Here is a 26531-nt window from a genome sequence, read left to right as displayed (position 1 = left end):
AAGATCTAATTTAGATAAATGTGTCACAGGAACCAAGGAGTTCATTTGATAGGCCATTCTTACCTTTGGTCCAGTGACACCCTAAGTTCTCTTGGCAGAAATGAAAAGGAATTAATAATGCAAATTCCAAATATAAACATAAATAGAAGGTAGAAAGTAGTAGGCATAACCAAGATGTGGACATCAAATTTTAGCTCAAAGTTGACCTAAAATAATTCTGTGATCACTTATTCATGAATTATAATTTCAGCCTACTATAAAGTTGACTTCAAGGTGATAGCCAAGTTTTCCTTTTCACACTACCTCATATGAGAAAAGCTATTTATGAAGTTGTATAGCATTTTTATTTTATTAACACAAAGGTTAAATAAATGAAAAGTGATCAAGCTTGCTTTCATTCACAAAAGAAACAAACAAACCTACAATAAAGGTTTCAAATGTATTTTATTTCTCCATTCATGCCATATTTTAATAGGCATACATTGCTTTCACTTGCCATCAATCATGAGTTGGTTTTAAATAATTCATTATCACACCAACTTTAGGATGATTACTAATCTCTCCATTCCTTTGGGGTGACTCTGCCAACAGGGGACAGGTTCCATTCTATTCCAATTTGTGTTGCTGTCTGTAATTAAAAAAAACAACTGTCAGTTATACATGTTTAAACCAGAGCCTACTCTCCCTTAGAGACTATTTCTTAAAAGTGACAAAGGTATTCTGCTATATAAGTGAAAAACAAATAGAAACTCTTTGGGATATAGTGCCCTCCACATAGTGCCCTCCTCTAATTGCTGTACTAATTCTCTAGAGCAGTGTTTCCCAAACTTTTTTTTAAAATATATTTTATTGTATTTTCACAGAGAGGAAGGGAGAGGGATAGAGAGAGCTAGAAACATCGATGAGAGAGAAACATCGACCAGCTGCCTACTGCACACCACCCACCAGGGATGTGCCCACAGCCAATGTACATGCCCTTGACCGGAATCGAACCTGGGAACCTTCAGTCCGCAGACCGACGCTCTATCCACTGAGCCAAACTGGTTTCGGCAGTGTTTCCCAAACTTTTGGCAAATGTGTACCCCTTCTATAATTTTCGTAACGCTGAGTACCCCTCGTACTCATGAGAACGTAGAATTAGGCGCAGCTTAGCACGGTGCAGTGCATATCCCCACCAAACTCCGGTGCGAGGCGTACCCCCACCAAACTCTTCCTGTACCCCTGGGGGTACACGTACCACACTTTGGGAAACACTGGCAGGGGTCTTCAAACTACGGCCCGCGGGCCACATGCGGCCCGCAGAGGAGTCTGATCCGGCCTGCCAGGTTTTTCGGGCAGTGAGTGCAGCCGAGGTGTTACAGTAGGAATTAGTAGTTCATATAGTCCGGCCCTCCAGCTCTCTGAGGGACCGTGATCTGGCCCCCACTTTAAAAAGTTTGAGGACCCCTGGGATAGAGCATCAGCCCACAGACCTAAGGCTCGTACCGGTTGCAGCTAGATCCCAGGTCCTGACTGGGGCGCGTGCAGGAAGCAACCAGTCAATGTCTCTCTCTCACATCTCTCCTTGTGTCTCTCCCCCTCCTTTCCACTCTATCAATCAATGGAAAAATATCCTCAGGTGAAGATTAACAAGTAAAAAACAAAAAATAAAACAAACAATAAGATTAAATAAGATCAACTTATATATTAATTATAACTTTACGACTCCTACTTTTAATCAGCAAGTTCAGTAACTAGTTAGTAGGTTGTTAAATGTATGATGTAAAAAAAAATTAAATATTGTTGCCAAAACCGGTTTGGCTCAGTGAATAGAGCGTTGGTCTGCGGACTGGAGGGTCCCAGGTTCGATTTCAGTCAAGGGCATGTGCATTGGTTGCAGGCACATCCCCGGTGGGGGGCGTGCAGGAGGCAGCTGGTTTATGTTTCTCTCTCATCGATGTTTCTAGCTCTCTATCCCTATCCCTTCCTCTCTGTAAAAAATCAATAAAATATATATTTTTAAAAATTAAATATTGAAAGCAAGTAATTTTTTATCTCATCCATCATAAATATTGTACTCAGTTCTGAGGGCAGAATTTTAGAAGAAAAACTAATTCAGTGAAGGAAGGAAGGTGACCCGAGATGGTGAAAACCCTGGAAACCATATAACAAAAAATGACTAAGAGAACTAAGGGTATTTAATCTGAAAGAAGATCCAAGATACATGATAGCAATTTTTCCTAATATCTAATGGTTAATATATGGAAATAAGATCAGAATCCTTGTGTTGCGATGCAATGATTGGCAGAATATGCAGGAAGCAGATTTTAACTCAATATACAATCCTTTTAAAACAGCTATACAATGCCTAACGAGGGTGGCTCAATGGTTGAGCATCAATCTATGAGGAGATCATAGGTTCTATTCCGTCAGGGCACATGCCGAGGTTGCCAGCTCAGTCCCCAGTAGGGAGTGTGCGGTAGGCAGGTAATTGATGTTTCTATCTCTCTCCCTTCCTCTTTCTTTAAAATCAATAAAAATATATTTTTTTAAATAAAACAGCTATACAACACAGAAAGGGCTGCCTTATGATCCAGTAAGCAATTGTTACTGGAGCCGGGACCGGTTTGGCTCAGTGGATAGAGCGTCGGCCTGTGGACTGAAAGGTCCCGGGTTCGATTCCAGTCAAAGGCATGTACCTTGGTTGCGGGCACATCCCCAGTGGGGGGTGTGCAAGAGGCAGCTGGTCGATGTTTCTCTCTCATCGACGTTTCCAACTCTCTGTCCCTCTCAATTCCTCTCTGTGTAAAATCAATAAAATATATATTAAAAAAAAAAAATTGTTACTGGAAATGTTAAGAACAGATGATGGCCTTGGCCTGTTTGGTTCAGTGGATAGAGTGTCTGGTCCTTGTCCGGGTTCCTGTGGGAAGCAACTGGTCGATGTGTCTCTCTCACATTGATGTTTCTCTCTGTCTGTCTCGCCCTCTCCTTTTCACTCTCTTTAAAAAATCAATGGGGGAAAAAAAAAATCAATGGATAAATATCTTCAGTTAATAATTAACAAACATACAGAAAAGGAACAGGATGATGGTTGAATGCTAAATATTAAGAAATTCCTGCACTGGTGGGTGTGATTACATTAGAATATCTCTAAAGTCCCTCCTAAGTAGAAATGTATTCTACTATATGAAAATACTTTGAATACATGAGCTAAATGGAAATGAAAAATATCTAAACCAGAAATTATCAATCAACAGTACTTACATAGGTCCATGTAGCAACACAAAAGGTGGCTCCACTAGCTAAAATAGCATTGCCATATTTGTCATGGAAATCAGGTGTCCTCTTCTGGTGAATCTGCCTTGACATTGTTTGCTGAATGCTTCGAACTTAAAGAAAAAAAATATACAGAATTATATTTATGAATTATCAGAAAAAGAGAATGTATGTAATTGATACTGTAAACAGGAAAGCCTGTTACAGTATCAATTAACTCTATGTATTATGCAGTTCAATACAATGTTAAAACATATTGAAGCTAAAAGTATCTTACTTCGAAAGGCATCAGAAATAAGATGAATTGACAGATGGATAAATGACAAAACAAATAGAGCAAAATGTTCATTGTAGAATCTATGTTGTGCATATGTGAATATTTATCATAGGGAGTGAAGGGAGGCAGGATCTGGGCGGAGGTGGGCAAGGGAGGGGAAATGTAACAGTGTCAGTAATAAAAGCATAGTAAAAAATTTAAATTAATTGCTCAATTAAAAATACTTGGGGGGAAATAAAAAGAACAGGTGATGTCAATAATATTCTTTACAAACTGGTATTTGTATCACAGCTGAAACTTGGCTCATATTCATTAATTTGAATATTTATGACAAATTTTCACTCGTTTATTCAACAGTGCTCAACAACTTATCATAAAAGGGTAAGTAAATTAAAAGTGAACTTCAAATTAAAGCACACTAAATGTTCATGACCTTAAAACTGCCCCCCAAAACTCCAAAAACTAGTCTTGATTTTTAAAATAAATACTAATTAATACATTACCATGCTAAAGGAAATGGGGTATATGAAAATGTGTAAGACACAGATCCTGTCCTCAGGTTTAAAGTAGGATATTAGGCATGTAGACACCAATCACTATAATACAAGGAAGTCGAATGTTAATTAAACACTATGAATAGCAGTTAGGATTTAGTTATGTAGATGTGGGAAAGGGGAATCTGAAAAGGCAGACAGAAAAGGCCGGTGTACTAGAAAAGTAGTTAATTTGGTTAAAGGACAAATGAGGTGCATAGATAAGCAATAAGGGATAAAACTAAAAGGATTATGGAGGGCCACTGTTTGGGTTGAGGTAAAGGTTTTTGAGCAAAATTACCACTTTCATTGTGAAAACAAGACAAACAAAAAAACTACTCACTTTACACAAGGTCACCTTCAGTGCAAATCAATCATGGAAATGACTTTCCTCTCTCCAAGCGCATTCTAAATACGTGATACAGGTTTCAAAATTTCCCTGTACCTTCCTAACTTTTACATAAAAAAATGATCTACAAGGCGAAACCGGTTTGGCTCAATGTGATAGAGCGTCGGCTTGGGGACTGAAAGGTCCCGGGTTCGATTCCGGTCAAGGGCATGTATCTTGGTTGGGGGCACATCCCCAGTAGGCGGTGTGCAAGAGGCAACTGATCGATGATTCTCTCTCATCGATGTTTCTAACTATCCCTCTCCCTCTCTGTATAAAATCAATAAAATATATTTTAAAAAATGATCTACAAATAACAAAAACCGCGGGGCTACCATTTAAGTTGTCTCCCTGTGAGGAAACCAGATAAAGACCTAGATTTACCGCTTCCTCCATTTTGGTTACAGGAATTGGACAGGAGGCTCTTCTTCTTTGAGGGAGGAGGGATAAATGTGCCCCCAAAGCTGAAATTAACAAAATTACTTAAGGAACAAGAGGTGTCCGCCAAACGTGTTCTTCCCTGAAATCATAAGTTACTATTGAATAATTAAAAAGCAGAGCTAGGCTTTTAACTCCAGTAACAGAAACAATCGGTGATTAAGTTAATGCTAAGGATATCTTCCCAATTAGTTCGGAGAGGAAGCACTTAGAAGGTCGGGAAGCCGGGAGAGGGAAAGGGCAGAAGCGACCACGAGGACAAATGGATAAAAGGCCCTTTGGAAATGATTTTATCACAATTTTTGCTCACCTGGGAGACGGCTTAGCGCGTTTTTGGCCAACGGAAACATCGTGAAGCTGAGGACTGCACTGCAGCAACTGCAGCGGCCGGTTGTTGGGACTTGGAGGCAAGTACCCTTGCGAAGAAATCTGAAAAACAAAATGGCTTTCAGGAGGGCACGTTAATGAGATCTACTGAAATCTCGCGAGACCTGTGAAAACCTATAGCATTGTAATCTCTTCAAAACACGGAAAGATAAAGGCCTTTTGGGAAATGTAGTTTCAAGCTTTATAAATTACTTACGTTACACCCCTCCCCCAACCTGGAAGCCAGGTTTGGGACCCTATAGAGGAGCGCTAAAGCACTGATGTTACTGAGTCGTCAGAGGCACCAGCTTCAGAGGCTTGAGCTTGTGTCTTGCTCCACACCAGTTCCTTCACTTTGATTTTTTTTGTCTCCTATTATTACCGTAGATATTAAGTCATTTAACTTTTACTTTTGAAATAATTTCAAATGTAGAGAAAAGTTGCAAAAATAGTAAAAAGAATCCATAATTCGTGGATACATTTTTGATGAACCAAACGTAACTTCATTATAGAAACTTGGTGAGTGTTCAGCGTGAAATTCTTTCATCTTTGTTAATTCTCACCGGAGGATATTTTTTCCATTGCTTTTTAGAGAAAGTGGGAGGGAGGGAGGTAGATACATATTGGTTGTCTCCCGCATGCGTCTCAACCAAGACTCAGAATCCAACAAGAAACCCCTGGGTGTGCCCTGGCCGGTGCGCTAACCACGTAGAATACCAGCTAGAGCCACTTTTTCTTTATGTTTGGAAATTTTCATAATAAAACATTGAGGGGGACGAATTTCTGTATACACATTACCAAGATACAAAATTTGTTAATATTTTTAAACTTTTTTTTATTAATTTCTTTATTGATTAAGGTATCACATATTTATCCTCAAACCCCCATTCCAATTCCCCACCCCCCAAAACTTGTTAATATTTTGCCACATATGTTCTCTTTCGGCATTTTTATACATAAATACATATATATACAGGATGTCCCAAAAATGTATACTGTACACACTTTAACAGCTGATAGTTCAATTAATGTTTCTTTCTTTTCTGATTCAGCCCATTTTGAATTAATAATTATTCAAAGTGTGTATACATTTTGGGGAGCACCCTGTATAAATATATGTGTGTCTGTGTGTGTATTTGCTTTTTTTCTGAACCATTTGAGAATAACATGCATGTATGGCCTTTACCCATTAATACATCAGGGTTCATTTTGTAAGAATAAGATATTCTCTTACATAAACACAGTACAGTTATCAAATTCAGAAATCGTCATAATGATATAATACTATTATAGCTTATATTCCAATTTTACCAGTTGTTCCAATGTTTCCATCCAGAATTCAATCCAGGTCCTTGTATTGAATTTAGTTGTCATGTATCTTTAGTCTCCTTTTACTTTTTATTTTTTAAGCTTTCTTTATTTTTGTTTTTTATTTATTTAAATAATTTCTTTCAAGTACACACAGTGCTTAAATTGAACAGTTCCTCAGCATTTCTCTGTCTTTTATGGCATCAATTTATTTCTCACTAAGTTTTATTCTTGCAGTTTTACATATGAAGTAAATGTGGTAAAGAATCCTTCAATGACTTCTAAAAGACCAAGATCAGATAATTCTAAGTGCAAGAATTGGTAACTGAACTTATGATGCCACACAGGTCTGTGCTCTGTCATATTTTTGAAGAGTACAAGACAGTTACTTTGTAAAAGTTCCCTCAAATTGTATGTTTTGATGTTGCCTCATAATTAGATTCAGTTTATGTATCTCTGGCAGGAATGCTACATAACAGATGTGTCTCCTTAGGGCATCTTAATAGGAAGCAAGTAATATTAGATTGGTAATGCCAACTTTAATAATTTGGTTGAAGGTGAATGGCGAGCAGCGGCAGAGACGTGGAGAGGCACAGCGGAGGTTTTCCTGGTTTCGGAGCCCAGCGGGTGGATGGTGAATTCCTCCCTGCAGCGGATCCTCAACAGCCACTGTTTCGCCAGAGAGAAGGAAGGGAATAAACACAGCGCCACCATTCACGCCAGGGAATAGTCAGAGGGATCACAATATTTCAGCTAATTTATTTTACTCTGATAATAGGCTGGATGTAACAGAGGAACTAATGTCTAATATGTACCTCCAATTCCAGTACAAGACGAGAATTCTCAATCCAGACCAGGTTCACAGATGTCAAACACGGTATCTAAAGAGCAGTGCTGAGCAGCAGCTGCCTCTACATCGAGATCCCAGGCGGAGCTCTGCCAGAGGGGAGCAAAGACAGCTTTGCAGTTTGCAGAGGAGCAGCTGCGTGCTGACCCTGTCTTCATTTGCTTCCACAAGAACCGTGATGACAGAGCCGCTCTGCTCCTTACCTTCAGCTGTATGGGCTTTGAGATTGTGAAACCGGGGCACGCCCTGTCCCCAAGAGACCCGACCCTTGCTTCATGGCCTGCACATTTGAGAGTCTTCTGACGAGGACAAGTAGCAGCTGCATCGCCTGCACCCTCACCTTTGCCACTTCTGACAGATCATCGCAGATAGTAGCCCCTTTGTGTGTCTCGCTTTGTGCTGGTAGTGTGACCAACTATTGCACTGGGGTGCAAATGCGAGGCCTGCTCCCCTCTTCTGGGTTTTGTCCGCATGTTGTAATTGTGCAAATAAATGCTCACTTCAAAAAGTAATAATAATAATAATAATAATAATAATAATAATAATAATTTGGTTGAAGAAGGGGCCTTCAAGTTCCTACACTATAAAATTACTATTTTTCCCTTGTAATTAAACATGGCCGAAACGGATTGGCTCAGTGGATAGAGCGTCAGCCTGCGGACTGAAAGGTTCCAGGTTCGATTCTGATCAAGGGCATGTACCTTGGTTGCAGGCACATCCCCAGTAGGGGGTGTGCAGGAGGCAGCTGATCGATGTTTCTCTCTCATTGATGTTTCTACCTCTATCCTTCTCCCTTTCTCTCTGTAAAAAATCAATAAAATATATTTATTTTTAAAAAGATAACATGAAGAATACATAGAAAATATGTAAATATCCTGTTCTTCATCAAACTTTCTTTTTTTGTCTTTATTTATTTTTCTTTTTTTTGTCAAACTTTCGCCCACTAGTTTTTGTATCCATTGATGATTTTTGCCTAAATTGATTATTAGTTTGAAAATTACATAAAAGATTATTTTCTTTCTATATATATGTTTTTATTGATTTCAAAGAGGAAGGGAGAGATAGAAACCTCAATGATGAGAATCATCGATAGGCTGCCTCCTGCACCCCTACCAGGGATTGAGCCCGAAACCTGGGCATGTGCCCTTGACCGGAATCGAACCTGGAACCCTTGAGTCCAAAGGCCAACGCTCTATCCACTGAGCCAAACTGGCTAGGGCAAAGGTTATTTTTTATTATTCTTTCTATATTTAATGGTGTATGTTCAACTGTACAAATAAAATTTTATCTTTTCTATTTATTCATTATCAGTATGGATTTATTAATCGAATAGGTTATATTCCATTCTGATTTATTTTAATGAACAACAATCAGTCTCCTATAATTGAACAATTAGGTAGTTTTCAGAATATTTTGGTAAATTTTGCTGCTATGAACATAGGAGTGTATATATCCTTTCTGATTGGTGTTTCTGGTTTCTTGGGATATATTCTTCAAAGTGGGATTAGTGGGTCAAATGGGACTTCCATTTTTAGTTTTTTGAGGAAACTTCTTACTGTTTAATCTCCAAAATTTACAGGGAACTCATATAACTTAACAAAAGAAAGATAATCCAATCAAAAAATGGGCAAAGGACCTAAATAGATACTTTTAAAATATATTTCTATTTATTTCAGAGAGGAAGGGAGAGAGATAGAAACTTCAGGATAAGAGAGAATCTTTGACTGGCTGCCTCCTGTATGCCTCCTACTGGGAATTGAGCCCACAACCTGGGCATGTGTCTTTGACTGGAATTGAACCTAGGACCATTCAGTTCGAAGGCCAATGCTCTATCCACTGAGCAAAACCGGCTAGGGGTACAAACAGTATTAATAACTGTAGTCAGCATGTTGTTTATTAAAATCTTTAGAACTTATTCATCTGTTTACTGAAACTTTATATCTTCTGACCAACATCGCCCCATTTCCCTCAACCTTCAGCCCCCACCATAACCACCAAACTCTTGGTTTCTATAAACTTTAATTTTTAAGATTTCACATGTAAGTGACATCATGCAGTATTTGTCTTTCTGTACTTAGCATGTCTTCCAGGTCCAACCATTCTGTTGTAAATTACAGGATTTCCTTCCTTTAAAAAGCTGAATAATATTTCATTGTATCTGACTATTTTAGTTAACTCTCTCTTCTCTCTCTTTCTCTTTCTCTCCCTCTCTCTCTCTCTCTCTCTCTCTCTCTCTCTCTCTCTCTCTCTCTCTCTCTTTCTCTTTCTCTGGAATAGAGGGGACAGAGCCTTTAAAACTTTAAGTTAGAATTTTCTGCCCTAACTGGTTTGGCTCAGTGGATAGAGCATTGGCCCTCTGACTGAAGGGTCCTGGGTTCGATTCTGATTAAGGGCATGTATCTTGGTTGCAGGATCATCTCTAGTGGGGGTTGTGTAGGAGGCAGCTGATCTATGTTTCTCATTGATATTTCTGATTCTCTATAACTCTCCCTTCCTCTCTGTAAAATCATTACAATGTATTTTTTTTTTAAAGAACTTCTTCTCCTCCCATTTCCTCTGTGTCCTTGTCCTCTTCTCTCTCCTCGCCCTTTCCCTGCTTAAAGCACTGATCACGTGTCAGTCTGAGCCACTGGATTCTTCCATGCAGAGACAAGACATGCCTATTTGCTCTCTCATAGTCTGTAATGCACTCTGAACAGTTCCTTTATTCCAGGCAGTATGGGGTCCTTAACTTCTCTTGGTCTATGCTCTGTCTGGTTTGTCCCTTCCACTGTCTTTAAAAATCAATGAAAAAAATATCCCCAGGTTATGATTAAAAAAAAAAGGTAAATGCATTTGCATTTTTTTAGATATTGCCAAATTACCTTTCATAGATGTAGCACTTTCATTCCCACCAGCAGTGTATGAGGGTGTCAGTTTCCCCACAGCCTTGATAAAAGCTTCTACTGAATTTTGCCGAGTGAGATATAAATGTCTTTGTATACTTTAAAAACTTACCTTACTTTTTTAAAAAAATATATATTTTAATTAATTTTTTACAGAGAGGAAGGGAGAGAGACAGAGAGCTAGAAACATAGATGAGAGAAAAACATTGAGCAGATGTGCCCACAACCAAGGTTCATGCCCTTGACCGCAATCGAACCTGGGACCTTTCAGTCCACAGGCCGATGCTCTATCCACTGAGCCAAACTGGTTTCGGCTTACCTTACTTTTTATATGTCAAATTTACATGCAGTAAAACTTGCTCTGTTTTGGTGTACAGTTCTGCAAGTTTTGACAATGCATAGAAGTGTGTAACCACTCCAACAATTAAGGACAGAACAGTTTCAAATCACAAATATATGTGGCCCCTCTTCCAACCTCCAGCCTGATAACCACTGATCTGTTCTTTTCCTATGAGTTTGCCTTTTCCAGAATATTATATAAATGGAATCATACTGATGTCTCATTGTATTTTTCTTATTTTGAATGTCTGGAAACATTTTTAATTTTTAAAATAACTCTCGATTACATCTCTTTTTTTAAAATATATTTTTACTGATTTTTTACAGAGAGGAAGGGAGAGAGATAGAGAGCTAGAAACGTCAATGAGAGAGAAACACCAACCAGGTGCCTCTTGCACACCCCCTACCGGGGATGTGCCCGCAAACAACGTACATGCCCCCTGACCGGAATCGAACCTGGGACCTTTCAGTCCACAGACCGACGCTCTACCCCTGAGCCAAACCAGTTTCGGCTACATCTCTTTTTTAAAAAAAATACATTATTATTGATTTCTGAGAGGGAGAGAGATAGAAACATCAATGATGAGAGAGAATCATTAATTGGCTGCTTCCTGCATGCCCCCTACTGGGGATCAGGCCCACAACCTGGGCATGTGCCCTTGGCCAGAATCTAACCCAGGACCCTTAAGTCTGTAGGCTAATGTTCTATTCACTGAGCCAAACCAGCTAGGGCTTGATAGTACCTCTTCACTTCAAAACCAGCTATTTTCTTTTCCATACTCACCTTCTTGACTCTTCAACATAACGACATTATTTTCCTCTGTGTGCCTGAGTTTCCCAGCAGAGCCTACAAGAATAGTCAGATGATGTTCCACATTATCAAAATAAATCTAAATTACAGGTAATTGTTTTTATTGTTAGTGTTTTTCCTCTTGAATATATTATTATTCCCTATTAAAATCATCCCAGTTTTACAACCTACTATGATAAACATACCTGGGCCAAATAAATGGAAACTTCTTCAGCTATGTAGGGTTTCTATTATGTTTTAGATAGGGGAATTGAATGTTTGATGAAAGTAATGACACAAATAACTAAAAAAACAGAAGTGCTTCCTTACAACCTTAGTTTTGCTCCCATCCGCCAAACAAAAAGACATTTTCTCCATATAACCTAAAATTTAAGTCCCTGTTGATGCCTCAAGTAATAAGTGTGATAAAAGAATATTGAGCCGAAACCGGTTTGGCTCAGCGGTAGAGCGTTGGTCTGCGGACTGAAGGTCCCGGGTTCAATTCTGGTTAAGGACATGTACATTGGTTGCGGGCACATCCCCGGTGGGGGGTGTGCAGGAGGCAGCTGGTTGATGTTTCTCTCTCATCGACGTTTCTAGCTCTCTATCTCTCTTCCTTCCTCTCTGTAAAAAATCAATAAAATATTTATTTAAAAAAAAGAATATTGAATTTATTTAAGGAAAGGGGATGGGAGATAGGATATCCAAAGAGAAGGACTGCACAGCACTGAGACATTGGGTAGATGATGGCAACACCCAGGAGCTGGAGTTTCTTCCTTATACACTGTCCCTGGTGGGAAACTTGCCTTCAGTGGGTCTGGAGGCTGAGCTGGTGGGCTTGAAATGTAGATGGAATGCAGATGTACAATCAGGTGCCTTCAAGACAGTTTCTTTTTTTAAAAAAAATTCTTTATTGATTATGGTGTTACATATGTGTCTTTATTCCCCCATTACCTCCCTAGCCCCTTCTCATGCCCTCACTCCCCTGTTGTCTGTGTCCATTGGTTAGGCTTATATGCATGCATACAGTCCTTTGGTCAATCTCTCCCCCTTACCCACACCCTCTCCTACCTTCCCTTAGGTTTGACGTTCTGATCGATGTTTCTCGGTCTCTGGATCTGTTTTTGTTCATCAGTTTATGTTGTTCATTATATTCCATAAATGAGTGAGATCATATGATGTTTATCTTTCTCTGCCTGGCTTATTTCACTTAGCATAATGCTCTCCAGGTCCATCCATGCTGTTGCAAATGGTAAGAACTTTTTTTTACCATAGCGTAGTATTCCATTGTGTAGATGTACCACGGGTTTTTAATCCACTCATCTGCTGATGGGCACTTAGGCTGTTTCTAAAACTTAGCTATTATAAATTGTGCTGCTATGAACATAGGGGTGCATATGTCCTTTCTAATTGGTGTTTCTAGTTTCTTGGGATATATTCCTAGAAGTGGGATCACTGGGTCAAATGGGAGTTCCATTTTTGGTTTTTTGAGGAAACTCCATACTGTTCTCCACAGTGGCTGCACCAGTCTGCATTCCCACCAGCAGTGCATAAGGGTTCCTTTTTCTCCACATCCTCACCAGCACTTGTCTTTTGTTGATTTGTTGATGATAGCCATAATTACAGGTGTGAGATGGTACCTCATTGTTGTTTTGATTTTCATCTCTTGGATGATTAGTGACTTTGAGCATGTTTTCAAGTATCTCTTGGTCTTCTTTCTGTCTTCTTTTGAAAAGTGTCTATTCAGGTTCATTGCCCAGTTTTTGATTGGGTTGTTTATCTTCCTTTTGTTGAGTTTTATGAGTTCACTGTAGGACATTTCTATTCCTTGTATGTTCTCACTCTTGGTGTTCAGCGAGTTTTCTTGGTCTTTTGTTCTCCTGTGGCAGGAAGATTACAAATGGTCCTTAAGGATTGAATTGCCCTACAGTCCTAAAAATAAGAACTTTAACTTTAAAATTGTAATGAATAAACAAAACATTTTAAAATGACTTTGATGTCTGCTCTTTTCAGCAAGTTCCTGGGACACAGAAAGTATTCAAAGAGCACTTACTTGTTTACTTTTAAAAATCTCCCTCAGCTGAAGCTGGTTTGGCTCAGTGGATAGAGCGTCAGCCTGCAGACTGAAAGGTCCCAAGTTCGATTCCGGTCAAGGGCCTGTACATTGGTTGCGGGCACATCCCCAGTGGTGGGTGTGCAGGAGGCAGCTAATCTGATGTTTCTCTCTCATCGATGTTTCTAGCTCTCTATCTCTCTCCCTTCCTCTCTGTAAAAAAATCAAAAAAAATATTTTTTAAAAATCTCCTTCAGTGATATTAAGTATATATTTTGCTTTCCTGCTTTTAATATATATATATATTGATTTCTTTTCTTTTAGAGAGAGGAAAGGAGAGAGAGAAACATAAATGACGAGAATCATTGATCCACAGCTTCCTGAATGCCCCCCATCCCCCAACTAGGTACGGATTCCCAAACCTGGGTGTATGCCCAGACCTGGAATCGAACCGTGACCTCTTGATTATAGCTTAACACTGGAGCACTTTCCTTCTTTTTTTCTTTCTTTCTTTTTTTTTTTTTTAAATATATTTTATTGATTTTTCACAGAGAGGAAAGGAGAGAGATAGAGAGCTAGAAACGTCGATGAGAGAGAAACATCGACCAGCTGCCTCTTGCACACCCCCCACTGGGGATGTGCCCGCAACCAACGTACATGCCCCTGACCGGAATCGAACCTGGGACCTTCCAGTCCGCAGACCGACGCTCTACCACTGAGCCAAACCGGTTTCGGCTCTTTTTTTTTTTTTTTTTATTAAGGTATTATATGTGTACATATCTTACCATTGCCCCCACACACTCCCATACATGACTTTCCTTCTTTTTAAAATTATTATTTTCATTTGAAATAATTTGGTGGTAGGTTGAGGGACTAAGATCCTATCCATCGTATGGCTAGATCCAATTTTGCTACAACCCCATTTTATTAAGCTTAAGCCATCTTGGCCTCTGAAAAGCCGCAAAGCCTCACAACTGCGCATGCGCGTTTGAAATGCCACGAAGCGCTTCTTCCTTCCATAAATGAAAGGGGCGAGGCCACGTCCCAGCGGGCCAATGGCAAACCTCCAGATTGTCCTTTTCCTATTGGCTGACGGGAACCAATCAGAAGTGAGCCGTCGTTAGCGGGCGCCTCCCAGCAGAGCGCCGTGACGTAAAGTGAGAGGTCGCCTGCTGAGGCCGAGCCAGACCAATGAGGAGGGCCAAGGGGCTGGTTAGCTTGTTCTCACGCCCAACCAGCCACCCCAGCCGGAGGAAAGTTTCGCTTCCAGGAGGGAGAGGAGCAAACATGGCAGCGCGATCGTGGCTTTGGTGTGTCTCTGCAACCATTGCGGTGGCGCTGCTGCTTGTATTTGGGGTTCCTCCAGCCTCTGCCCAAAGAAAGAAGGAGGTGAGGACGCTATTTGCAGCAACACGGGCTTTCCCCAATGAGCGGGGCTGGAGAGGGTCTGTTCTCTCCTTCCTGACTCCTTTCCCCGCCGGTTCTACCTTAAGTGCCTCCAGTTCCGCCGTGTTGGCAGTTGGGGGGTTTGCGAGAGAAGAAAGTAACTCCTTGTGTTCTGGGAATGCTGAGTCTGAGAGTGGGGTTGGGTATGTGACAGCCTGGCTTCTCTAGGCCTGTGCATGTACACAGAACTTTCGGTACTTTTTTGAGTATGGGCCCTCCCAGGTGGTGGTGGAAGTTCGACTTTAGGTCCAGCGGGTAGAATATCTGAGTCTTCTCCTGTCAGCAGATGCAAATTCCTTTACAGACGCTTAAGAGCATTTTCACTCCAGAAATGTAAGAACGGGAAAATTAGGAATGTAAGACTTAAACTGAAGAGTGAAACTGTGCCACGTTTATCAAATTGTCCAAAAAAATAATTTAAAGCAATTTAGGGGAGCGGAAGCTATTAAACCATTTTCAGTCATTTAACAAATATCAAGCGTGCCGGGCACTGTTCTAGGAGCTTGGTATTCATAAGTGAACAAAACTAAGATCCCTCCTTGTGAGATTTACTGGTTTTAGAGAGTGGAGGAGGTAACAGTATTCTTTACTCACAATTAAGCAATCCAAACAGGCATTTTAATACTGTGTTGAAATACTAGAGACTTAGAGCTATATGCTCTTAGAGCTTTACAATTACTAGCAATAGTTTATGTTCTCCAGTTTTATTTTTTATAGATGAGGAAAACCGAGCCCTAAGCTTACACAGTTAAATTGCAGAAAAAGGTCTAAAATCCTATATCTGGTCAGTCTTATGCTATTTCCTGTACATTTCTGGGCTTCCCCTAATACACAGTATCTGTGCATGCACTTTTAAAATACTATTTAAACATCTCAGATGTTTGTCAACTTGAGCTGAATTTAAAAAGATTCCTATCTTTTGTTTCTGAATATTTGAACTATTCCCTAAAAAAAGGGGGGGGGGAGCAATCTGGCAATTTAAAACGGTTGCTTATTAGCTTGGCAAAAAGTAAAATAAAAAAATATACAATTTTTAAATGTATGGTGAAGTGAGCAGGTTCATACACTGGAACGAGAAATTGATGTGTTTTTTTTAGGAGGGATCCAAACTATTTTTACATGTAAAACAAGATGTAGAGAGCAATATGTACTTTTATATTTAGGATTACTTTTATGTTAAAAATAGTGTGTGTGTGTGTGTGTGTGTGTAATGAAACTTTGGTAAGAATACACATCAATCTGTTAGCAGTGGTTGTGGGATAGTTGGGATTGTTCATTAGGGAAACACTTTAACTTTTTATCTTATGTACTGCTATTGTCTGAATTTGTATAATGACCACTTTTAAAAAAAAATACATTTTATTGATCTCAGAGAGGAAGGGAGAGGGAGAGAGATAGAAACATAAATGATGAGAGAGAATCATTGATTGGCTGCCTTATGCATGCCCCTCTCTGGGGATCGAGTCCACAGCCCAGGCCTGTGCCCTTGACTGGAATTGAACCCAGGACCTTTCAGTCTGCAGACACACACTCTATCCACTGAGCAAAAGCAGCAAGGGCCACTTATTTTTTAAATATGCAAGCGGAGATTTTAAAAAGTTATTTAAAAAAAGAAAATAGAAACGAGTTAAGTTATATTTATACTTTAATCTCTCACTGAACTAGAAGCAGAAGGGCCTAGTAGGAGATAAATTGTTTTTAAAAGGAATAAGCAGCCGAAACCGGTTTGGAATTAACTGCCTGCCTTGATCTTCTGTACTCTCTGTGTCTATACTTGCTGGAATTCTGCTGGAGAATCTCCCTTCTCTCTTACCCCATCCCTGAGGTTTCCTACTCTTCAAGTCTTAGCTCAAACATTACTTTCTTCCTTAACTAAGTTTGTCCTGGTTCTTCCACGTGAATTGAGAACAATTCAAATCATCTTTTTAAAATATATATATATTTTATTGATTTTTTATAGAGAGGAAGGGAGAGAGATAGAGAGCTAGAAACGTCGATGAGAGAGAAACATCGACCAGCTGCCTCTTGCACACCCCCCACTGGGGATGTGCCCGCAACCCAGGTACATGTCCTTGACTGGAATCGAACCCGGGACTTTTCAGTCCGCAGACCGACGCTCTACCACTGAGCCAAACCGGTTTTGGCAAATTGAGAGCAATTCAGAATATTGTATTATAATTGTTTATATACCAGTCTTTCCCATTAGACTGTGTGCATCTTGAATACAGACACTTTTAAATTAGTGTTCTTTCCCTAGCAGTGTCTTTCAGAAAGGTCCTCAGTAAACATCCAATTAATTCATTAACTGTGTGCATAGAATCACAACTCTGTTCTTTCACTTGCAGGTTTGTTTAGGTTTTAAATCCTAAAGTTGGATTTTTCTCATCAATAAACAAGGGATTAATATAGGCTGATAAGGTCTCCAGCTTTAATTAGCATATAACCATTTTATTAGTATAGATTATTCAATGCCTTCTACATGTCAGGCACTATGGTTTACATGCATTATCTATAAGCCTAACAACACTGCAGAGTATTAACCCTTTAAATTTATTTTTATTTATTTTATTTTATTAGTAGTATGAACCCCTTTTGAAAGATGAGGGAACTGATGCTGAGCAAAAGGAAGGTTTGGGGTTTGTTCAAAGAAGCACAGCTCTAGAGAATGAGCTGGGATTCATCCCTGGTCTGATTCCAAAGCCTATGCTCTCTGCTAGACATGAAGGTTTGTTTTCCAGTGACTTGTTTTGTTTTTATGGTGAATTATTCCCTCCCTGTGGTAGAAGGGAAGTTGCTTATCCTTGCATTTGGTGTTTTGTTTTTGCTTTTGTTTTTGTTTTGGGGGGGTGATAACAATGAAAAAGCATGGTATTTGATAAAATTGTCCATGTTTCTTGATCTACTTCTGGGAATCTGTAATAAAGAAATAACATGACGCCGAAACCGGTTTGGCTCAGCGGTAGAGCGTCGGTCTGCGGACTGAAAGGTCCCAGGTTCGATTCCGGTCAAGGGCATGTACATTGGTTGCGGGCACATCCCCAGTAGGGGTTGTGCAAGAGGCAGCTGGTTGATGTTTCTCTCTCATTGACGTTTTTAGCTTTCTATCCCTCTCCCTTCCTCTCTGTAAGAAAAATCAATAAAATATATTTAAAAAAAAAAAAAAAGAAATAACATGAGCCGAAACCGGTTTGGCTCAGTGGATAGTGTCGGCCTGCGGACTGAAAGGTCCCAGGTTCGATTCCAGTCAAGGGCATGTACCTTGGTTGCAGGCACATCCCCAGTAGGAGGTGTACAGGAGGCAGCTGATCGATGATTCTCTCTCATCAATGTTTCTAACTCTCTATGCCTTTCTCTTCCTCTCTGTAAAAAAAAATCAATAAAATATATTTAAAAAAAGAAAAAAAATAACATGAAATATGGAAAAGAGTTGAATGTACAAAGAATACTGAAGCATAATAAAAAATGGTCATAGTAATGGTAGATTATCAGATAGTTCGCCTCCCTTTTCTCAGTTCTCCAAAAAACTTTGTAACATTTTAAAGAGCATGTGTGTTAATGTAACTGAAGTGATCTTAACAAGTTACTCTGTCTCATTTTCCTTATCAGTAGAATGAGAAAAATGCCTACTTCTTTGAATATTGTGAAAATTAAATGAGATGAAGGCTATGAAGTGCCAAATGAAACCCCTGGCATGTAGAAGATATTAGATGAATATTAGAAAATAAAATAAGAATGTGTTCCTCTGCTGTAGTGAAATGTTTTCTCAATTGATCTTTTTGTAGTGTTTTTATGAGGATTGTTCAGAAAATGGAATTTCCTGCATATTTTATTGGAAAAAACTTCTACTTTCTCTGACATCGCCTTGAGAACTGACATGTGAACGTGTCACACATGCAAAACTGCAGTTCTTTACAAAATACCTTATTACTAAGAACCAAAGGCTCAGTAAGTGTTGCAAAACAAGTTGAGACACTTCCCCAATAATAAAACATCAATGAGGGGATAGTGGTATATTGTAGCCCTGTCCAGGAAGTAAGTGAACTGAGAATGGAGCAGATAGCATTTAAGGATTAAATGTGCACTCTTCTCTGCTTATTGTCTCCTTCAGTCATTACCTGCCAATTATGTTTCCAGATCTGTTCAGTCTCACTCATAATATAAGGATCGAGTTGGAAAGTTATTGCTTAACCAGGAAATTTATTTTACTAGTGTCTCAAGAATAGTGGATGATTAGGAAAGCTAAAAATATGAAGAATTTTTAAACAAACCCTGATGGTCTAAAACACAAGTACAATCAAATCAGTTTGATGCTGAAACCGGTTTGGCTCAGTGGATAGAGCGTCAGCCTGCGGACTGAAGCGTCCCGGGTTCGGTTCTGGTCAAGGACACGTACCTTGGTTGCAGGCACATCCCCAGTAGGGGGTGTGCAAGAGGCAGCTGATCGATGATTCTCTCTCATCAATGTTTCTAACTATCTCTCTCCCTTCCTCTCTGTAAAAAATCAATAAAATATATTTTTAAAAAATCAGTTTGAGGGATCCCTGATCAGTTTGGCTCAGGGAATAGAGTGTCGGCCTGAGGACTCAAGGGTCCCAGTCAAGGGCATGTACCTTGGTTGTGGGCACATCCCCAGTAGGGGGTGTGCAGAAAGCAACTAATCGATATTTCTCTCTCATCGATGTTTCTAACTCTCTATTCCTCTCTTTTCCTCTCTGTAAAAAAATCAATACTTTTTTTTAAAAAATTAATTTGAGGGAAAAGGGTTGTACATTTCAGAGGGCTTCAGACTGGTGGTGCTTAGCTTTATTACATCTGGAATTCCAAAGAAATCTTTTTTTTTTTTAATATATTTTTATTGATTTTTGTACAGAGTGAAAGGGAGAGAGATAGAGAGTTCGAAACATCAATGAGAGAGAGTCATCGATCAGCTGCCTCTTGCACACCCCCTACTGGGGATATGCCCGCAACCAAGGTACATGCCTTTGACCAGAATCGAACCCAGGACCCTTCAGTCCCCAAGCCGACGCTCTATCCATTGAGCCAAACCGGTCCCGGCCAAAGAAATCTTAATAGCAGGATCATATTTTAGCTTTAAATGATAATAGATTCCTATATGCTGTTTTTGATGAGTGATATTCAGTGACAGAAGGGGACTTTGTAGTTGTTAAGGCTTAATCTACCAATTTAGTTAAAATTATTATGCAAGCAGATAGAATAAAATTAAACATCTCACTGCGCTTTTTTTGGCCCTCTTAATCTCTGTAGTCCTTAAAATTTCTTCATACTTGATTATTACTAACAGGATTAGGTATATTAATTGACTTCATGTTAGTGGGATTGCTGTGTAGCCATACTCATTTAAATATTTCAAGAGAACCCTGGCTGGTTTTCTCAGTGGTTAGAACCTTGACCTTCAGATCAAAAAAGGGTCTCAGGTTTGATTCCCGCCAAGGGCACATACTCAGTTGCAGTTTGACCCCTGGCCCTGGTTGGAGCACATGTGGGAGGCAGCCAATCGATGTGTCTCTCAAATCAATATCTCCCCCCCCCCCCCCGCTCCCTTCCAGTCCCTCTAAAAATCAATGGGGGGTAAATATCCTACAGTGAGGATTAAAAAAATGTTTCAAGAAAAGAGAAAAACTAAGCTTACTTTGTTGGTATTATATTTTAATTATGAATATTGTTCTTTTTGTTTTATTTGAATAGTTGAAAATGTTCTCCAATAATGTACTCCAAGAAGGGGGAAAATTGATTGTGAAAGTCTTTACTAATAAATTTAATGTTTTCCTTTCTCAAGTTTACTTGAGCTTGTGTATTTCCCAAAATTTCTCTTTATCACTCATTATACTTCATATTATTTGTCCAAAGTCTGTGGGTTTGTTTTTTGTTTTTTGTGTTTTTTTTATTTTATTTTATTTTTTGCATTTTAGTGATCACATTTATTGGAAGGGTTGGAGAAAAATAAAAATGCCATTTAGCTTAAGAATTTGTGTTATCTGCACATAAACTCATTTCAGGAGCAGAAGAATTCTTGGTCATTTATTAATATCAAAATTTACGCAGGTTTCTCTTTTGAATATCTTCTACCTTTAAAGACGCAATCATATAAAGTCTCCTCATTTCCACATAGGATATATTCTTCGTTTCAACCAACTCTCAATGGAGGGGCAACTAGGACACCATCTCCCCAGACAAAAAGCATTGGAATATTCCGTTTTGTTGATTTATATATCTCTTCATATGTTTCCTCATCAATTTCTATGGTGGTCACAGTTTCTTCCACATCTCCCAATATCATATTTAAATGTTGATCTTAAGCCTGGTCAGGGTGTGTTCGGTAGGCAACGGATCCATGGGTCTCTCTCACATCCACATTTCTCTCTCCCTCTCCCTCCCTCCTTCCCTTCCACTCTCTGTGTAATCTACCTCAAAGCTCTCTGTCATTTCTCATTTTCACATAAATTCGCTCATCCAGGCTGAGCCTGATAAGATCCAGGGGCTCTTCTATAGTGTTGGTAGTTTGTTGCTGGTCCACGTCGTCCACCATGTTTTCAAAGTCTGTGTTTTTTACTAAACTCTGTGATCCATAATGATATGGATTCCAAGGCCAAGCAAAATTCCTGGGATAGAGTATTTGGTTGATGAATATTTAGGGAATAAACAAAGATATGAAAAAATGAATGATTAGCTGGTATATTATTGAGAAATTATCATTCATAGGAACTTCAAGTGCTGAGTGGAAAGAGAGACACCTGTAGGAATTATAGAGTTCTTTGCTGGTGATGGATACCACTGTCACAACAGGCAAAAGCTGAGTGTGCTATGCATGTAATTAACAGAAAAATGTGTTTGCTTCAGACCCTCAGCTCATTCATCAATAAAAACAGAAATGAGACCTAAAAAAGGAACTTGAATTTAGCTAGAGAATACCTGGTAGATGTTGGGGGTGATTAGTTACAGAAAAAAACTTTCCAAAGAGCACCAAATATAAAAAGAAGGAACCCACTAAAGAGAGGACGAAGTATGTTGATATGTAATATTAGGAAAAGTGGGGAAATGGTCAAGAAAAGGTCATAAAGTCATGCTGGGATCAGATCACATGAAGCCCCCACTCTACCACCTCTTCCAACGTAGAATTGTAAGTTCCATGAAGAAAAGAGCCAGGCCTGTCTTGTTTGCTACTGTATTCCCATAGCCCAGCATAGTCCCTGGCAAATTTCAAGAGCTCCACACACATCTGTCAAGAGAGATAAATTGATTTTTTGTTAATTCTCACCCGAGGATATTTTTCCATTGATTTTTAGAATGGAGGGAGGGAGGGAGGGAGGGAGGGAGGGAGAGAGAGAGAGAGAGAGAAAGAAATACCTATATGAGAGAGACATCAATTGGTTGCCTTCCACAAGAACCTGCAACCGAGGTATGTCCCCTTTGACCGGAATCTCACTTGAGATGGGCCAACATTATATCTGCTGAGCCAAACTGGCTAGGGCGATAAATTGATTTTTAATGTTACTTAAACCAAACAACAAAACAATTTTCAGATTGAATTAATTAATTGACATAGGTGTATTTATAGGCATAAACGTATCTGCCCACAAAGACTGATACTGAGATTAATTTTTTGCTTTCACTTAATCTACTCGTAAACATGCTTTTTACATTGCTGTAATAACTCTTATATAGAATTAGTGTTATTTTTGGTAATATAAATATATTAAAAGTCTGATACATAAATATTCCTAGAGGCTATTTAGTATCCCTAGGCCCTCGCTGGTGTGGCTCAGTGGATAGATCATCAGCCTGCAGACTCAAGGGTCCCGGGTTCGATTCCTGTCAAGGGCATGTACCTTGGTCGCAGGCACATCCCCAGTAGGGGGTGTGCAAGAGCAGCTAATTGATGATTCTCGTTGATGTTTCTAACTCTCTATCCCTCTCTCTTCCTCTCTGTAAAAAATCAATAAAATATATATTTTTTAAAAAGAAGTGTCTAGGAAATATATAGGTGTTATATTTGAGTTATTCAGACTATATCACATTCTTCAACTGTTCAGGAATATCAGGTAGTGATTTATTATTAAAATGTTATATTTTTGTCCTGTTCATTATTTGAATCACTTAATATTGATATAATTTCTCAGTGTTGCACATAAAAATTTATGTAACGTGATCCCTATTCATAAGAATTAAGAATGTAGAGCAGTAGTCCTCAAAATTCAGTGCATATAAAGACTTGGGGTACATGTTAAATTTCTGTATTATTGGAATCTACCCTAAACCCAATTAATCAAATTTATTGGAGGATGAAATCCAGAAGTCTGTACTTTTAACAGGCTACACTTTGAGAAACATGAGTGTAGAAAGTCTATTATCCATTGGTTTGCTTGATCATCAAATCTTTTGTAATGTGTTCTGAGCAGTAATGAAGAAAATATTTTTGAATATACATAAAACAATTAACAAATCGTATTGTGAAAGATTTTTTCATTTTAGAACAGTTCTCAATAAGAGATGGGGGAAATTTTGCTCCCCAAGGATTATGTGGCAGAGTCTGGAGATAATTTTGGAGGTTGTAGCTGGGGGTAGGGGTGCTACCGGCATCTAGTGGGTAGAGTTTAGGGATGCTGCTCAACATCCTGCAATGTGCAGCACAGCTCCCCTCAACAAGTAATTATCTAGCCTAAGATATTAGTAGTGCTGTTGAGTATCCCTGGTTTAGAATGATCATGGATTGTTTGAATCCTAGTTCTGTGTCTTATTATAACTTTGGACAATTTGGGCAAGTTACTTAACCTCTGTGATTCTGGTTACTCAAAAGTTAAATGAGCATAAAAATAGAGTACCTCATAGTGTTGTTTTGAGGTTTGAATTAAACACTGTACTTTATATAAGAGGAGTTGCTGCCTGATACATACATACTAAGCATTGCAAATACAGCAAGTCCCTGGATAGCATCCTTTTGTTTCCTTATAATGTTGATGCGATCCTTATTGGTATCAATTAACCTACGTTAAAATTGGTTTCTTCATACTTCATTTCATTTAAAGTCACAGAACCAATGGATGATGTTAAGGACTTACTTTACTAGCTGCTATTTTCTCCAAAAAAAAAAAAAAATCAAGAGAGGCATTATATTAAGATATATTAAAATATTAATATTGTGAATAAAGATTATAACTTAATTATTCTGTTCATGTGATTATGTGCTCATGTAATTTTGTGAAAGTTTAAAACTAGTTCTAGTTCTTCTTTTGTTGTGATCTATCTACAATTCATTTTAAAGTAAATGAACTCAAAGTAACCTAATGGTCCCTGTATTAAGCAGTCTTTTGAGGCGATAATCTCATTTTATAAGAGCTTTAAAGAGAATTTGTAATTCCTCTGAACTAATTTCTTTTATTGGATAAATTATTTGGAGATTGAATAGCCAGAAATCTGGTCTTTTCAGGCTGTTAATAAAGAGGAACAGGAATATTATAAATGATTTACATAGACCAAGTTGAAAAGTTTATTCAGGACTTTTGTTTAAGAAGACTCCACATATTAATATCTAATATCAGAGCACATATAGTTGTTTTGTTGGAATGATCATAAATCTATGTGATTAAATAGAGATAGACTATATAAAAAACTATTGTATTACTTGTTACGGGTTTTCACTTTTTGTCTAAAATAGCCACAAATAGAATCTGCAGCCATGGTAAATAAAATAGGCAAATCATGTTTGAATTTGCTGGTATCTATCAAATTTAATTTGAAAATGAAACAAAATTAATGACTGCTTAAAAACAGAGAATGCATATGATTTTAATTTAATTTTTTTCATGAATTTGTGTTTTATTCTTGCACAGGGATCATGCTGATCTTCTCTGTATCATGTCAATTTTAGTATATATGTTGCTGAAGTTAGGGTACAAAGATGCATATTTTAAAAAACTGAACCAGCAGTGTTCTCTGAGCTGTGAGACTCATTAAGGATGTATCAAATAACAAGAAATAATTTTGTTGGAAAAACTGAAAACATTTAATCTATTCAGCTTTTATTTAAATAGAATATTCTCTACTCTTGACAATTATTGCTAACTGATTCTACTGTTAGCCCGGCTGGCATGGCTCAGTGGTTGAGTGTCAACCAGGAAGCAGGAAGTCATGGTTTGATTCCTGGTCTGGGCACATGTCTGGGTTGCGGGCTGGATCCCCAGTGTGGGGTGTGCAAAAGGCAGCTGATCAGTGATTCTCTCTCATCATTAATGTTTTTATCTCTCTCTCCCTCTCTGAAATCAATAAAAATATTTTTTAAAAAGGGGGAAAGAAAGATGAACTAGCTTCTACCCTTTACCCCTCTACATTATCTACCTTCTATTCTAGTTCACTCTCTTCACTGCCATTAGCAATGACCTGTTTCCTTAGTATCATTCATTGTTCCATAAGTCTTGTTATTTGCTATACCAATCTTTTGAGAGTGTATGTATTTTTCTATGGGCTTAGAGTCCATATTCAGTTTTACATGTGTGGTATATTCATTTTCTGGCTCTTACTGAAAATATTTTACATTTGCTACAAAACTAATTTTTATGCCATCTATCTCTTTTCATTCATAAGGGTGTTCTCAGGGTTTGTTTGTTTGTTTTTTTCAGTATTACCTGAATTTAGGCATGATTTAAAAGGATATCATGTGCCATGGCCTGTGTGGCTCACTTGTTTGGTCATCCTCCTATGCACTGAAAGGTTGCTGGTTCAATTTCTGGTCAGATCAGGGCGCATACCCAGACTGCAGCTTGATCACCAGTAGGGGGTGTGCTGGAGGCAGTCAATAGGTATTTTTATCTCACGTGCGCACGGGTGCGCTCTCTCTCTCTCTCTCTCTCTCTCTCTCTCTCTCTCTCTCTCTCTCTAATTATGCATCTTTTACACATTTATTTTAAAGTAATACTTAAGTATTATTTTATTTTTATTCCAAAATAGAGATTTATTCATTAAGAATTATTTAATGTTTGCATAAAAATCACCAATTGTTCCTCATTGGGTTTTTAACACACATGAATTCTTTGGGGATCCCTCTATTCGCCCCAACACTTTCAAAATACAGCTCTTGTTAGTGCCAGGAGGGACAGTTAAGGCAACGAGGTGTTTCCTGGGTCTCGGCATGGGCTCGTGGTCTCCCTGGGAGAGAGCACACATGTTTCTTAGGCGGGGCAGCTGTCCCTGAAGGAAATACTTATGCAGAAGAATGCAGATTCAGTCATCTCTGGTCAGTTACTCATGCCTGATAGCTTTAAAATAAAGTCTCCTTGGTCAAGGTCATCAAAGGCTTGCTGGTTGTTTTCAACTATGAAAACCTGTGTGGAAAAAGACAGTAGGAAAGAGTAGGGGTCTATGCTGACAGCGCTGTGAGGCTGGGCTGTGCAACCACAGGGCACACAGCCCAGCCTAAAAGATCCTGAATGATTTCCAATCAGACTCCTCCTGGTCCTCACATGATCCGAAACATCACTGCACCAGATGCGCGCTTTTATCTTTTTTTTTTTTTAATAAACCTTTATTGTTCATATTATTACAAAAGTTCCTCATTTTTTCCCCTCCACCAGGTTCCTACCCCACCCTCT

At 38.8% G+C, this 26531-nt stretch overlaps 2 protein-coding genes and 1 pseudogene across 3 annotated transcripts in view; 2 read left to right on the top strand and 1 right to left on the bottom strand.

The window, feature by feature from the left end:
* Positions 1–425: 425 nt before the first annotated feature.
* Positions 426–5387, bottom strand: COX7B (cytochrome c oxidase subunit 7B). The gene is made up of 3 exons (XM_084871258.1): positions 5205–5387; positions 3247–3371; positions 426–628 (listed from the first exon to the last, which is right to left on the bottom strand). Exons 1-3 carry the CDS (start codon positions 5242–5244, stop codon positions 554–556), a joined length of 240 nt encoding a protein of 79 aa, XP_084727384.1. The 5' UTR covers positions 5245–5387; the 3' UTR covers positions 426–553.
* Positions 5388–5751: 364 nt separating this feature from the next.
* On the top strand, positions 5752–7927 carry LOC311614853 (ornithine decarboxylase antizyme 1-like; annotated as a pseudogene). Its single transcript, XR_014797107.1, has 2 exons — positions 5752–5779; positions 7126–7927. The product of XR_014797107.1 is annotated as an ornithine decarboxylase antizyme 1-like (transcript).
* Positions 7928–14657: 6730 nt separating this feature from the next.
* Positions 14658–26531, top strand: part of MAGT1 (magnesium transporter 1) — a 39221-nt gene continuing 27347 nt past the window's right edge. Inside the window, exon 1 of the mRNA XM_084869706.1 lies at positions 14658–14871. Within this exon, the coding sequence (XP_084725832.1) occupies positions 14674–14871 (198 nt within the window). The 5' untranslated portion in view covers positions 14658–14673. The remainder of the gene's footprint in view (positions 14872–26531) is intronic.

This window comes from Pipistrellus hanaki (assembly GCF_964339955.1).
Source record: "Pipistrellus hanaki genome assembly, chromosome: X".
In the NCBI taxonomy this organism is placed as follows: Eukaryota; Metazoa; Chordata; class Mammalia; order Chiroptera; family Vespertilionidae; genus Pipistrellus; species Pipistrellus hanaki.
This window is presented reverse-complemented; position numbering and strand designations above follow the sequence as displayed.

Excerpts from the sequence above, each read along its gene's own strand:
- COX7B (XM_084871258.1), bottom strand. The coding sequence starts at position 5,244 with ATGTTTCCGTTGGCCAAAAACGCGCTAAGCCGTCTCCCAG. Across the intron at positions 3,372-5,204 it reads CGCGCTAAGCCGTCTCCCAG|TTCGAAGCATTCAGCAAACA; the intron begins GTGAGCAAAAAT and ends TTTTTCTTTAAG. Across the intron at positions 629-3,246 it reads GTGTTGCTACATGGACCTAT|ACAGCAACACAAATTGGAAT; the intron begins GTAAGTACTGTT and ends TTTTAATTACAG.